Source organism: Eptatretus burgeri, chromosome 8 (genome assembly GCF_056783735.1).
Source record: "Eptatretus burgeri isolate ZD-2024b chromosome 8, Ebu_testis_v1, whole genome shotgun sequence".
In the NCBI taxonomy this organism is placed as follows: domain Eukaryota; kingdom Metazoa; phylum Chordata; class Myxini; order Myxiniformes; family Myxinidae; genus Eptatretus; species Eptatretus burgeri.
The window spans coordinates 25,140,413-25,152,912 of record NC_140968.1 but is presented as its reverse complement, the minus strand read 5'-3'; the positions used below and the strand labels follow the sequence as shown (position 1 = coordinate 25,152,912).

The window sequence follows — 12,500 nt, the reverse complement described above, 5'->3', positions numbered from 1 at the left end:
TAAAAACCAACTGAACTGCAATACAGCAGAACTAGTGCTCACTTGACTCAAAATGGAATTCAACTGCACTGGAAAGGAACTGAAACCAACTGCCATGGTCACAGCCCCAGCAAACTTTGGCACTGCCTTTTTTGGGCACTGCGTCCTGCTCATTGGCCGTCAGCTTCTGTGAACGTGCCATTTTTGGGTTGCCCCGTCCCATTGTCAGTTATTTTCAGGTCGGTCCGATCTGTGACCTGCTACAGGTATCATGTAAACGTGCACGAACCTGTTTCACTAACCGGTCAAGCGTATTACCGGAGGATTCGTCACTCCTTGGGTGTAATTTCCCTGGTCTCTGTATATGCTTCAACTGAGGCGAGTGATCTCACTGTAAAGGAGGCATCTGATGCCATGCTCGAGTCTGGTTGATCGGTGCCTCAAGCGAGATACTCTTCTTGACTTGTGGGATTTCAATGCATCAACTGGCACTGATAGGGATGGGTATGAGACATGTGTTGGTCCCCTTGGGTGTAGAACTGTGAACCAGAATAGCACCAAGTTCCTTGACTTTGTAAGAAGTTATAGACTTTGGGTGGCTGGGTCTACTGGAGTGCTCGGTTCCTCAATACCGACCACAGGCTTGTTGTAGCAACTCTGAAGTTGCAGCATAAATGCTGGAGAGTGTCAGAGCTAGGCTGAACGGCAGAGCTGAGCTGTTTAGGGAGCTGAGGCGTAAAACTGTACATGTGCTGAGGGTGGACAAGGAGGGATATGTGCGAGGAATCTGTGAGGGGGTAGAGCATCACCTGTGATTCTCGTCCTGCTTACAGGGTAATCCGCGCATTGCGTTTGTCCAAGCCCGTCCCTTGGTGTACTGCAGTTAGAGCAGAGAGTGGTGGTGGGCTCTTGACAGAGGAGTCTGAAGTGAAGGCCTGCTGGGCCATTTACTTTGAACGGCTGTACTAGGCTGACCCACCAGCTGTTGGGTTGGACATCATCGGTGCAACTACCCCTATTGCTGACCCTCTAATCAACTGTGAACCACCTTCATATGTGGAAACACAGGCTGCTGTAAACCAGCTAAAATGGGGTAAAGCTCCTGGGATCCGTGGCATCCATGCTGAACTTCTCAAGGCTGGTGGAAATGCTGTGCTCGTGTTGTTGCATGCAGTTCTGTGCTCTGCCTGGAACACAGGCATCATCCCAACTGACTGGAAGAGGGGCCTCGTTGTCCCTCTCTGGAAAGGGAAGGGTGATCGCCAGGACTGCAACAACTACCGAAGGGTGATGCTACTCTCAGTGCTGGGCAAGGTCTTTGCTCGGATAATTCTTGAAAGGGTTCGCCACCATCTGCTTGAGCACCTGCGTCCAGAGCAGTCAGGCTTTACACCAAAGAGGTCAACAATTGACCGTATCCTTGCTCTTCGGGCCCTCCCCAAACGCAGACGAGAGTTTCGGCAGGGGCTGCTTGCAGCCTATTTTGATCTCTGCAAAGCGTTCAATTCACTAATTTGGGATGCCCTCTGGAGGATTGTTTGTCTTCGTGGGGTGCCACCAAAACTGATCAATCTGATGTCTAAACTATATACTCTGGTACTGAGAGTGCTGTGAGATGTGGTGATACCATCTCTGCCATTTCCAGTTGTTACTGGAGTTTGTCAGGGATGTGTACTGGCCCCCACACTTTTCAGCACTTGTACGGACTGGATTCTGGGGAGGATGTCTGAGAGATCAAGCTGCGGTGCATCGTTTGGGAATGTCAAGATCTCTGACCTTGATTTCGCAGATTATTCAGTTATCTTTGTGGAGACGCTGGATATCCTTATTGGGGCCCTCAAGGCACTGAATGAGGAGCCAGAGTCACTGGGATATTGGTTTCCTGGGTTAAAACTAAGATCCAGGCATTCCATGCCATCTTGGATGTTGCTAACTTGTCTGTACCTATTTGTGGTGAGGATGTTAAGGTTACGGAGAGATTCATTCACCTTGGCAGTGATATTCATGTCTCCGCATCTTGTGAGCCAGAGATCAGTCGACGTCTGGGTCGGGCGTGGAAGTCATGGATTCACTGGATCATTGGGTGTGGTGCTGTCTGTACCTACAAAGGAGGCCGAAAGTCCGAGTCTTTAAGTCCATAGTGCTTCCAGTCTTGCTCTATCGATGTGAGACTTGGACTCTGACCAGGGATCTGAGACGGAGACTTATATTAACACCTTCGGTACCAGGTCACTTCGGAGAATCCTTGGCTATCACTGGTCAGACTTTGTGTCCAATGAGCGGTTACTGAGAGACCCAGATGAGATTTGTTACTTGTGTAGTCTGTGAGTGTCAGCTGCTGCTGTGTGGTCATGTGGCTCATTTTCCTGATGCTGATTCAGTTTACCAGTTGTCTCAGCGAGGGAGCCTCTTGAGTGGAGGAGGCCAACGGGCCAACCATGTACCTCGTGGTTGCATCATGTTGATGGGAATCTCAAGGAGATGGCGATGCGCCAGGCATCTGCTTGGGGGGTGGGGGTGGGGTGGGGGGGTGCTGGGGGTGGCCAGACGGAGGCCCTTGGAGTACCGGCAGAAAGTGGACGCAGTGACGCTGCTCCCGCGCATGCTCCCATTCCTGACCTGACCCGTCTCATTGTGCAGTCCCAATTTAAAAAAAAATAGTTCTTCTGGCTCTTCAATTGATCTCGCTGCTGTGGTGTGCGGTCGACGAGCCAAACAGTCCATGCTGCTTCGTTTTACAGTGCAAAAGCTTTCTGCATGTCTTCCTGCCCAAGTCCTCACCCGAACTCACCCAAAAATAGGTGGTTTTTACACCTATAGTCTTATCCCTAGCTGTCTTTTCCATAAATTGCATGTGCTCCCTCCTCAGCATCATGTTTAACAAGACGACTTACTCTGACATTTTCCCTGTTTACAAGTGTAAATATATGCTCCGCTTATCACATGGATCATACTATTTTTACAACAACCTAGCTATAGATTCCCCTCCCACCCCCACCCACCCTTTCGATGTAACAGGTGTACAACAATCATCAATGTACCCTTTACAGAGAACAATCATCAATGTACCCTTTACAGAGTATCGGCGCTGCTAAAGCAGTCTTTTGGTGGGGGTTATGTTGGGTAGTTTGCTCTTGACTTATTGCCATTCTAGTCGTCGGTCGGGACAGGAATTTGGAATTGGTTCGGGGTGCTGGCGATAACCCACCTACTCTTTGCAAATGACACCGAGGGATCTTTTGAAAGTTCACCAACGACCATTGCTGGTAGATGGGATGCCCATTTTAACACCCATCCGAGGGAAGTCAGAGATTGATTCCTCACCTTGCATGCAAAACACCACGAGTTTATAACTCTGTCAGGATTTCACTCTGGCTGGATAGGTCATTGTCAAGTATGCATACTTCCAAGTTATCCTACCAGCCCTAATACAGCAATACACTTCAGAATAAAAACGTGCGTTAAGTGAATTTCGTAGAATGAAATCTCACTTTCCTTCAGATCACTGATATGATGTTATGCCATGTAATTGCCTTTAGCACAATGCAGTTTTGGTGTAAAAATAAAAACTACTCTTAGGCTGCATCATTCTCCCTTTCTATGTCTCCGCCAGCGAAGTCGCTGGAGGTATTGCGTTTTCAGGTTGTCCATCCGTCCGGCTGTCCATCCGTGATAGGTTTTTTTGCGTGTCGAGTATCGACTAAGCACTGGGATGAGGGGCAAAATTTTGGTGTCCTGTCTATCTACCCTACGTCACAACGTTGCGTGTTTTTTTTTTTAATTCGTTTTTTTTTTAATTCTTTTTTTAAAGAATAATAGGTGTATAATTTCTATTACGCAGGATAAAACAATGTTCCACATTCCACAACTCAATCAAATGCATGCTTGTGGTTTAACAGCATTCTTCAGTATTTTGCCCAATGTTTAATTGCGTGTCGAGTATCGACTAAGCACTAGGATGAGGGGCAAAATTTTGGTGTCTTGTCTGTCTACCCTACATCACGGTCTCCTTTTCATTGTCCATCTCCCCTACGTCACAGCGTTACGTCGCATCTATGTTCAACTCACTCACATGCTACTCGCTCTCTGATCTTAATTAATCCCACCACACTATTTTGTCAAAACCTTGTCTAAAGGCCCAGTCACACCTTGACGTTTTAGCCAGCAATGGCAACGTATCAAAATGTATGTAAAACGCTGACTTACGCTGAACTTTTGATGTTTTTTTTTAAAGATTCGGACATATTCATAACGAGTTGGTCGTATGCATAACATATTGGTAACGGACACAGAACGTTTCGTTGTCTTATAGATAACTTGTACCAACGAATGCTTAGCCTGTTGTCGGCGTTCACAACCTATGCCCAACGATAGTCTAACTTATGCATAGCGTGCTGCACGTATCGCCGACGATCACATGGCGTAGCCTATTAAAAGGCTGCTGCACAATGATTCAAATCATAACCGCCGGAGAAATGGAAGTGTCAACATCGCAGTCACACCTTGGCGAACTTGCCAGCGTATGCCGACCTCTGAAAAATGCATCTAGAACGCTGGTGCACGTCGAATACGGTATGGGTAAGTTTGGTATGCGTGAATAGAACGCTAAAGTACGCTATCATACGTCGTAGTAAGTGGAGTACGTCTTGTACTTTTAAACGTGTTAAACATTTTACGACATACTTGCCGTATGCCTCACGTTCCGCATGTGATGGGAATAAGTTGTACGCACGTTACGCGATCGTTGACACGTCGACAAAAGTTACTTGTAAGTTACTCATAAGTCGAAACACGTCAATGTCATGGTTAGCGTCAGTGTTCCAGACTCGCTGTTTTTTTTTTTTTCTTCGGTATGACGGTGATGTTGACACTTCGATTTCTAGTGCGGTTCTAATATAATATAATTAATAGGCTGCCGCTCAACGATTTAAATCATAACCGCACAAGAAATCGAAGTGTCAACATCACCGTCACACCGAAGGAAAAAAAAAATTCAAAAAAAAAAAAAAACAGGGAGTCTGGAACACTGACGCTAACCATTACATTGACGTGTTTCGACTTATGAGTACCTTACAAGTAACGTGTGTCAACGATCGCGTAACGTGCCAACAACACGTTATAGGTTGAAATATAGGTTCTAACTCGTAGGTTAGAAATAAGTTTCGGGTACGCTAAACATTACCTCGACGTGTTTCGACTTATGATTAACTTCCAATTAACGTGTGTCAACGATCGCATAACGTGCCTACAACTTATGGCCAGCGCAGCGGAACTTGTGAGTCATACGCTGGCATAAGTCTAACAAATTTCAAGCATGTTAAAATTTGAGGACAACCGCAAAGTACAACGATGAAAGCCAGCGTACTACGACGTATGGCAGTGTTTTTCAGCGTGCTCTCAATGTTTCCAAAACTTACCCATAACGTATTCGACGTGTGCCAGCGTTTTAGACAAATTTTTCAAAAATCGGTAAAAGCTGGCTAAAACATCAAGGTGTGACTGGGCCTTCAGATACGGATTCCTGTTTTCGCATCTATGTTCCATCATAATTACACAATGGCTCGACACGCAATGCATGGACTTCCACTTGTTTTCCTCTGTTTTCTCTGCAACCGTTTACCGATTAACATGAAATTTCCACCATAGAAGCGACTACTCGTATCAAATGTTTTAATGATAATTATGATGTCATAGGTCATGTGGTGTGGCAGCTATGTTGGAGAAAAGGAAAAACTTTGTACCTCTATCTCCAAAACTGTTCCAGAGAAAAATTCAAACTTGGCACATGTCAAGTACTCGCCATGGGAAATAAGTGTGATTTTTTTTACCTGAGCCAGAGGAGAGGGTATTGCATTTGGGTCCGTTTGTCTGTCTGTCTGTCTGTCTGTCCACACAGAACTTTCGTGTTTTTCTCCGCAACCGCTTGACGGATTGAGACGAAACTTTCACCATAGATGCGACCACTCATGTAGAATGTTTTAATGATAATTATGAGGTCATAGGTCATGTGGTGTGGCAGCCATGTTGGAAAAACTTTGGACCTCCATCTCTGAAACTGCACGAAGGAAAAAATTGAAACTTGGTCCAGGGCAAGTACTCCTCATGAGGAATGTGTGATTATTTTTTTTTAATGTCATAGGTGCCTTCGTTATGACTTCATGATTACATATGTAGAACGCTACATCTGATCAGTATGAAAATTTTTGAGGGTCATCTCGGGATAAAATGGTCCACAGAAAAAATTGTGATGACGTCATTGGTCACGTGAATCGGCAGCCATGTTGTTTAAAAAACAAACAAACAAACCTTCAAACGTCGGCTTCTCTGAAATAGCAAAACAGATCGGGGCGAAACTTTACACGTATGACCGCCTATCCATGAGGAACAAAAGTTTTCCACCAATGATGTCATAGGTCACATGGTTTGGCAGCTCTGATGCTTTTGAAGAATAAACCTTTAAAAATTCTCTTTTCCAGAACGGCTTCATAGATCGAGGGGAAACTTGACTCACGTTCCCCAAGCCTTGGGGATACCAGGATGTTCCCGAATAATATATAGGTCACGTGGTCTGGCAGCCATGTTTTTTGAACAAAAATCTTTAAAAGTTATTTCTCTTGAACCGCTTCATCAATCGACATGAAACTTCGCAATTATGAAATCGCAGTCATCGGTAATTTATGTTTTAAATTTCAACCTGATTGAAATGTATGTTTTTCAAATGAAATGGTCTAGCAGCCAGAATTATTCAATGTTTTGAATCTGGGTTCAGGGATTTAAATTAAACTTGGTACAAGTATGTATCATGATGTAATAATGTTGGTGGAGGCATATCTGTTGATGTCGAAGAGTGCCGTTCTAGTTTCTATTTTCTCCTCAAATTTTGGGCACGACTGCCTTTTCATGGTTAGTACTTTGGTGCCAATCCCAAACTGACACATTATTGGTAGCGAACAGCATACTGAGGATTGGCACCACATCTACATCAGTTTGGGGGTCAGATTACTCTGTAAAGATCTTGAATGAGTCAGCTTAATTTTTACCAACATTCTGAAAGCAACATCGTACTTCTGAGACTTGCTCGGGTTCCATAAACATTTGAATCCATGAAACCGCTGCCCTGAGCTGCATTTGAGCCAAACTCTCTTTAGGATGTCAGTTGCGTGTCATCACCGCTAGGCCACCATTACACACACGTTTAATTTTCACTGCTTGTACATCCTTAGAACCCATATAAACACGTAGTGTGCTTGACACACTATTGTTTTCCCTTCAGTTCTCTGCTGTTCTACTTGCAAGCTCTCATTCGGTGTGCTCTTCCCCATCGCACATTCGTTTTGTTTCCTCCTGCTGTAGGCAGACGAAGACCAGATCTTAGGGTTCCACCAAACCTTCCTGCTGAAGAACCTCAGTGATGTTTGGGTGTGTACCAATGAGGTTTTCAGACTAGCACTGCACAACTTCACATAGGGCAACTGCTTCTCTCTCCTCATCTCTCTCTTCCTTCACTTGCCATGTAAGACTTGTGTTACCTCTTTCTGCTTTCCATGCATCCCTTGTGATTTGGCTCACTATACAAGATTGTGCTCAACAAAGGATCTTTTGGACTTTGCATGAATGGAGGTTATAGATCGAAGACTTTTCTTTGCATTAACATTGACTCGTCAACATTGCACTTGCGAGACTCTTAATTGGTTCTTTATTAACTTCCATTTCGTTAAAAAAAAATTTTTTAACCCATTGTTGAAAATGTTTCCAACCTCTCAATCATTTTCTGCCACGGTATCTCTTTCGTTCTTTTTCTCACTTATTTTCCCACTCATTTAACAATTTCAGAAGGCAACACAGCAGCTTGAAGGTATACCTTGACACTAAACAAATTCACAACTGTGTTTGTGATCGAAATGATTGTATGTGTCCAACACCAATTATGCCAGATCGACTTCAGGTGTCCATTCTCCTGTACATTCGTACACAATGTAATTATCATTGTTGATGAAGTTACGCCAGCTTTTTAGACCTGTTATTTTAGAATGCTGCCAGGCATGTAAATTATAGCATTCTAAAAAAGAACGACCTTGTATAAAGTTGTCTTTATCGATACGTAATTTATAGATTAATTATTGTGAGATCATTTTAACTGGGTATTGTCATAATTTTGGCAGTAATCAGTAAAGTTTGGTCCTCAAAGTTTTTTTTCAGATGGAAAAGTAAAACCATTTGCTTGAAATGTTAGGTTATGTGTAACATCGATGCTTATTTACTAATAGTTGAGATGTATTGTTTTGTGCTTCAAGCCTTTAGTACACAGTGGATGCACACCACCATTGATCAAATAAAAATAAAATGTGAGACCAGAAAGCCTCTCAGAATGCAAAGCCCGGCCGCATCCGCTTTGTACTCAAACTAAACTTGACAAAAACACATTGAAAAAAATTGTTTTTGTATTAATTTCGGTGTTCTCTGTATTCTCATCATAAAGGTTTGTTGAAATTTTGATGATAAAAGCTCAAATGGTTAAAAGAAAGTTTTATAGCCTGGATAGACGCATTGAAGCTGAAATGGTAAATAAATATACATGGAAATAATTACACAAGCCGGTTTGCGACATGGGTGGTCGCGACATTATTGCATACTAGTCATAGTTTTTGACCGATCGGGCTGAAAATTTTTGGCAAAGAGGTTGATTATAGTGTGCATAAAAGCCTGGAAGCCCATTTTTGATTTTCAAAAAAATTTATTTTTTAGGATTTTTCTAAAATTTCAAAGTCCCGTTGCTAGGCAACGGTGGCGTCCATAGCAACGGTGCTCAAAAGCGTAGAACTAGATCCTGGTATGAACCTACCTGTCAAGTTTCATCAAAATCGGTTGACTCCTCTGGCCTCCAGAGCTGTCCATTACATACAAACAAACAACAAAACAAAAAATACCCCAAGAGGGAGTGCCGTTCATCTCTGCCAGAGGTCGAAAGTAACTCTGTGCCACACTGGAATAGGGGCAGTTCATAAAGTACGTACGCTCTACTTCCGGGTTTCAAAACCACCCACCCCCCTCTGTATGCAGGCTTGTGACCACCCACCCACCCCCCTCATACATCGCTAATCGCTTGCAAAGCCAGCAGTTCCTTATGAACCGATGTTTGTAAGCCATGATGATGCAGTCCCTAGCAGTGTAATTTACCTTTTTCTTTTAATATCACAGCACATCAATTTTGAAAATAAAAGTACAAATTGACATTCAAAACAATTAATGTCAGAAATGAAAGTCAGTGTGCATATAAACTTGTGTTCCATTGCTTTAGTTAAATCTGACAAAAGCTTCAAATGTAATATTTGTCTCTTCCGGTTCCTAATTTTTTAATACTTTTTTTTTTGTATGTACGTACTTTATGAACGGCCCATACGAGGAATCAGAACGAAGTTTGAAGGGCTATAAAATCGGAACGAGAGCAAATTTCAAAAAAAAATGGCTCGTGTTGTTCTCGATAATAGTCTATAGTATCTGAATCACTAATAACATTTGATCTATCTTGATAAATGAGGGAGGAGATACGATTTGAAATCGACGATTTTCGCAACTTTGACAGCCTCATGACGTTGACCTCGACATTGGACGACCTTGAAAGTTATATCGTTGTGCATGTCTCATCGACTTCTATCCATTCCACTATTGGTTATTTGTCTCCACTCGGTTTGATTGTGGATGGACGGACGGACGGACAGACTTCGAGACTGGGGTTATTAGGTCATCTCTACTGAGATGATAGAGATGACCTAAAATGACGTAAATAGACACCCTATTTTTGAAGGACTACCATTTGAAAAATAAAACCTAAATCAAAAATCTGCTCAAGTAAAATTTTCTAAATATCTCAAAGTGTTTAATTCCAAAGTCTCGTTTCTACACATTCAAAACTGTAGGACAAGTATTGAAAATACCGTACGCGGTTTTTCGGCCGCTGCATAGCAACGGGTGGTTACTTAGCAACGAAACTCAAACGCGCACACTCCCATCCCATATGGCACCTGTTTGCCAAGTTTCATCAAAATCGGTTTGCTGGTTTGTGCTGTGGAGCCTCGCGTTACAGACACAGACACAGACACAGACACAGACACAGACACAGACACAGACACAGACACAGACACAGACACAGACACAGACACAGACACAGACACAGACACAGACACAGACACAGACACACACAGACGGAAAACCCGACAATAAGGGTACTCTAGCGACCACCCAAAAACCTGGCCATATTGCAGTGTGTGGTGGATGGGCGGGCTAATAAGGCCTTTTTATTTACTGTGACTTTTTCCTTTGACATTTTGACACAATTATAAATTAACCTCCATATTCTCATAATTAAGGGTTTGTTCAAAATTTGATGATAAAAGCTCAAATGGTAAAAATAAATAAATAAATAAATGCGATGAACACACACATGGACTGAGCCAGATGGACAAGTGGAGGTTCTGCAAGACAGAAATGGAAAGTACGAGTCACCTGCTTTTGGGATGATACAAAACTTATCAGAACAACATTACACACAACGGCACAACAAAGTATGCAAAAGTGATTCATTGGCATATCTGCAAAAATTTCAACATCCCAGTTCCAGAAAACTCATGGAAACACAAACCAAGGACAATCATTGAAAATAAGGACACCATGCTCACGTATGACCTGATGATCCCATCGAGCATGAACATCGAAAAAAGAGCCTTGCGACCGGACATCATTCTTAGAAACAAAAAGGAAAAGACAGCATTGCTGATTGAGATATCAGGACCCAGCGATTTTTGGCTTAAATAATGCAGAAATCGAGAAAATGACCAAATACCAGGACCTCAAAAATGAGATCAAAAGATCTTGGCTGAAGAGCATCAAAATTGCACCACCAGTAATAATTGGAGCCACAGGAATAAAAAAGAAGAACTTCACTGAGATTTTAAAACCATCCCCAGGAATATTACCAGAAACAAACTACAATAGGAGGCAGTCTGGGGTTCGGTGACCATCCTGAAAAGAGCCCTTGGAACAAAACTCTGAGAACAACAAAGTTGAACAGCTTGGTCCATGAACTATGATCCCTTACTGAAGGTAAGGTGGATACTTTGATTCCTGGGAGGACTTCAATCCATCTCCTCAAACCTGCAAATGGAGATAACCAACGGCGCACGCACGCACGCACGCGCACGCGCACACGCACACGCACACGCACACGCACACACACACACACACACACGTCCCGCATGGACCAGCTAGTCAATTTTTTGAAGATTGCTGCATTACCCAACGATTGGGGATCCCTCGGGGTGGCTAACAGCCACATGACTTCGCTTTCAACACTTAACACTCATAGATAGCAGCTTGCACTGTGGGCTTTTTGTCAAGTTGTTGCAAAATGTACATAATTATCTGCCAATAGTGTGTGTGCCTTTGTGCCTAACTCTGTTTTGTATTGGTGTTGGGTGATAGAGAAGCTTGAGATTGAGGTTCATATTGACAAGAGGACGATTGATTAAAAACTGTAATGTTTTCAGCAAATTGTTTTTAATGTTGTTGTGCTTGTAAAGGTGAGAAACGCATACAGAAAATGGCTTTTGTATCGAAAAGTTTACCACTGAAAGAAACAGGTGAATGTAATGGATGTGAACATCAAATCATGAAGCCGCTTTACTCTCACCACATCGGTGAATTGATACTCACCCGACTCTTTCCTTTATTCCTTCCACTCCCCCCTTACCCTTTCAAGGCCGACGAGGATCAAATTATTGGATTTCACCAGACATTTATTCTTAAAAGCATCGATGAATCCTGGGTTTGCACAAACGATATCTTCAGGCTGGCTCTTTATAACTTTGGTTGAAGTGTTGCAGTGCCAACAACTACCGTGGTGTACCCATATCGCCTCTCCTCGTGCTGTTCATACCCATTACAGAGGAAAATGACACACTCTTTAACACTTCCACATCCCTCTTATAACTACAGCGGAACATTAAGGTTCGCATTTTCACCTTCATTTTTGCTCTGTCTCGTCCCTCATTCCTCCTCTTCTTCCTCCTCGCTCAGGTTGCCTTCTTCTTTCACCCCAAATAAAATCTTCCTTAGACCAGTCATTCACTCCTACAGTACACATGAAAGACAATAAATTGTTTGTGGCAATTTAAAATGGAAAAACAAGGGCAGTTATGAAAGATTCAGTATTTCTTTTTATTGCCAGATGAAACTGTTCAACAGGTTGGGTGTATGAAGATGCTTTGAAACGCTTTGTTTGGGAAATCGACCTTGCATGATATTTTGTGGAAGGCTCAGCTGATGCAGTTTCCTATAGCACCACTTTGCTTGTTTGTAGGCTGTGCATGTCCAGAGGGTAGTTTTGGAATACAGTTTATGGTTGTCCCTTTAACTAGAAGAGATGCTTGGGCCTGCGTTTTGATTGAATTGACAATTGAATCGTGAAGGCGTAATTGACACATTGAGGACAACATGCTCAGTTAATTGATGATCTTGTTTCATTT

At 42.9% G+C, this 12,500-nt stretch overlaps 1 protein-coding gene across 8 annotated transcripts in view; it reads left to right on the top strand.

Annotated features, from left to right (window-relative positions):
- The window catches only part of NUTF2 (nuclear transport factor 2), a 50,436-nt gene that overhangs the window by 37,600 nt on the left and 336 nt on the right, over positions 1–12,500 (top strand). For 4 of the 8 annotated variants that reach the window (XM_085891211.1, XM_085891210.1, XM_085891212.1 and 1 more), the window contains exons 5-6: positions 7,333–7,398; positions 11,735–12,500. The exon at positions 11,735–12,500 is cut by the window's right edge and continues 336 nt beyond it. In XM_085891211.1, the coding sequence (XP_085747337.1) occupies positions 7,333–7,398; positions 11,735–11,848 (180 nt within the window). In that variant the 3' untranslated portion in view covers positions 11,849–12,500. Of the gene's footprint in view, positions 1–7,332; positions 7,493–11,734 lie in introns of all 8 variants that reach the window. The other 4 variants (XM_085891217.1, XM_085891215.1, XM_085891214.1 and 1 more) reach the window with 2 other exon arrangements.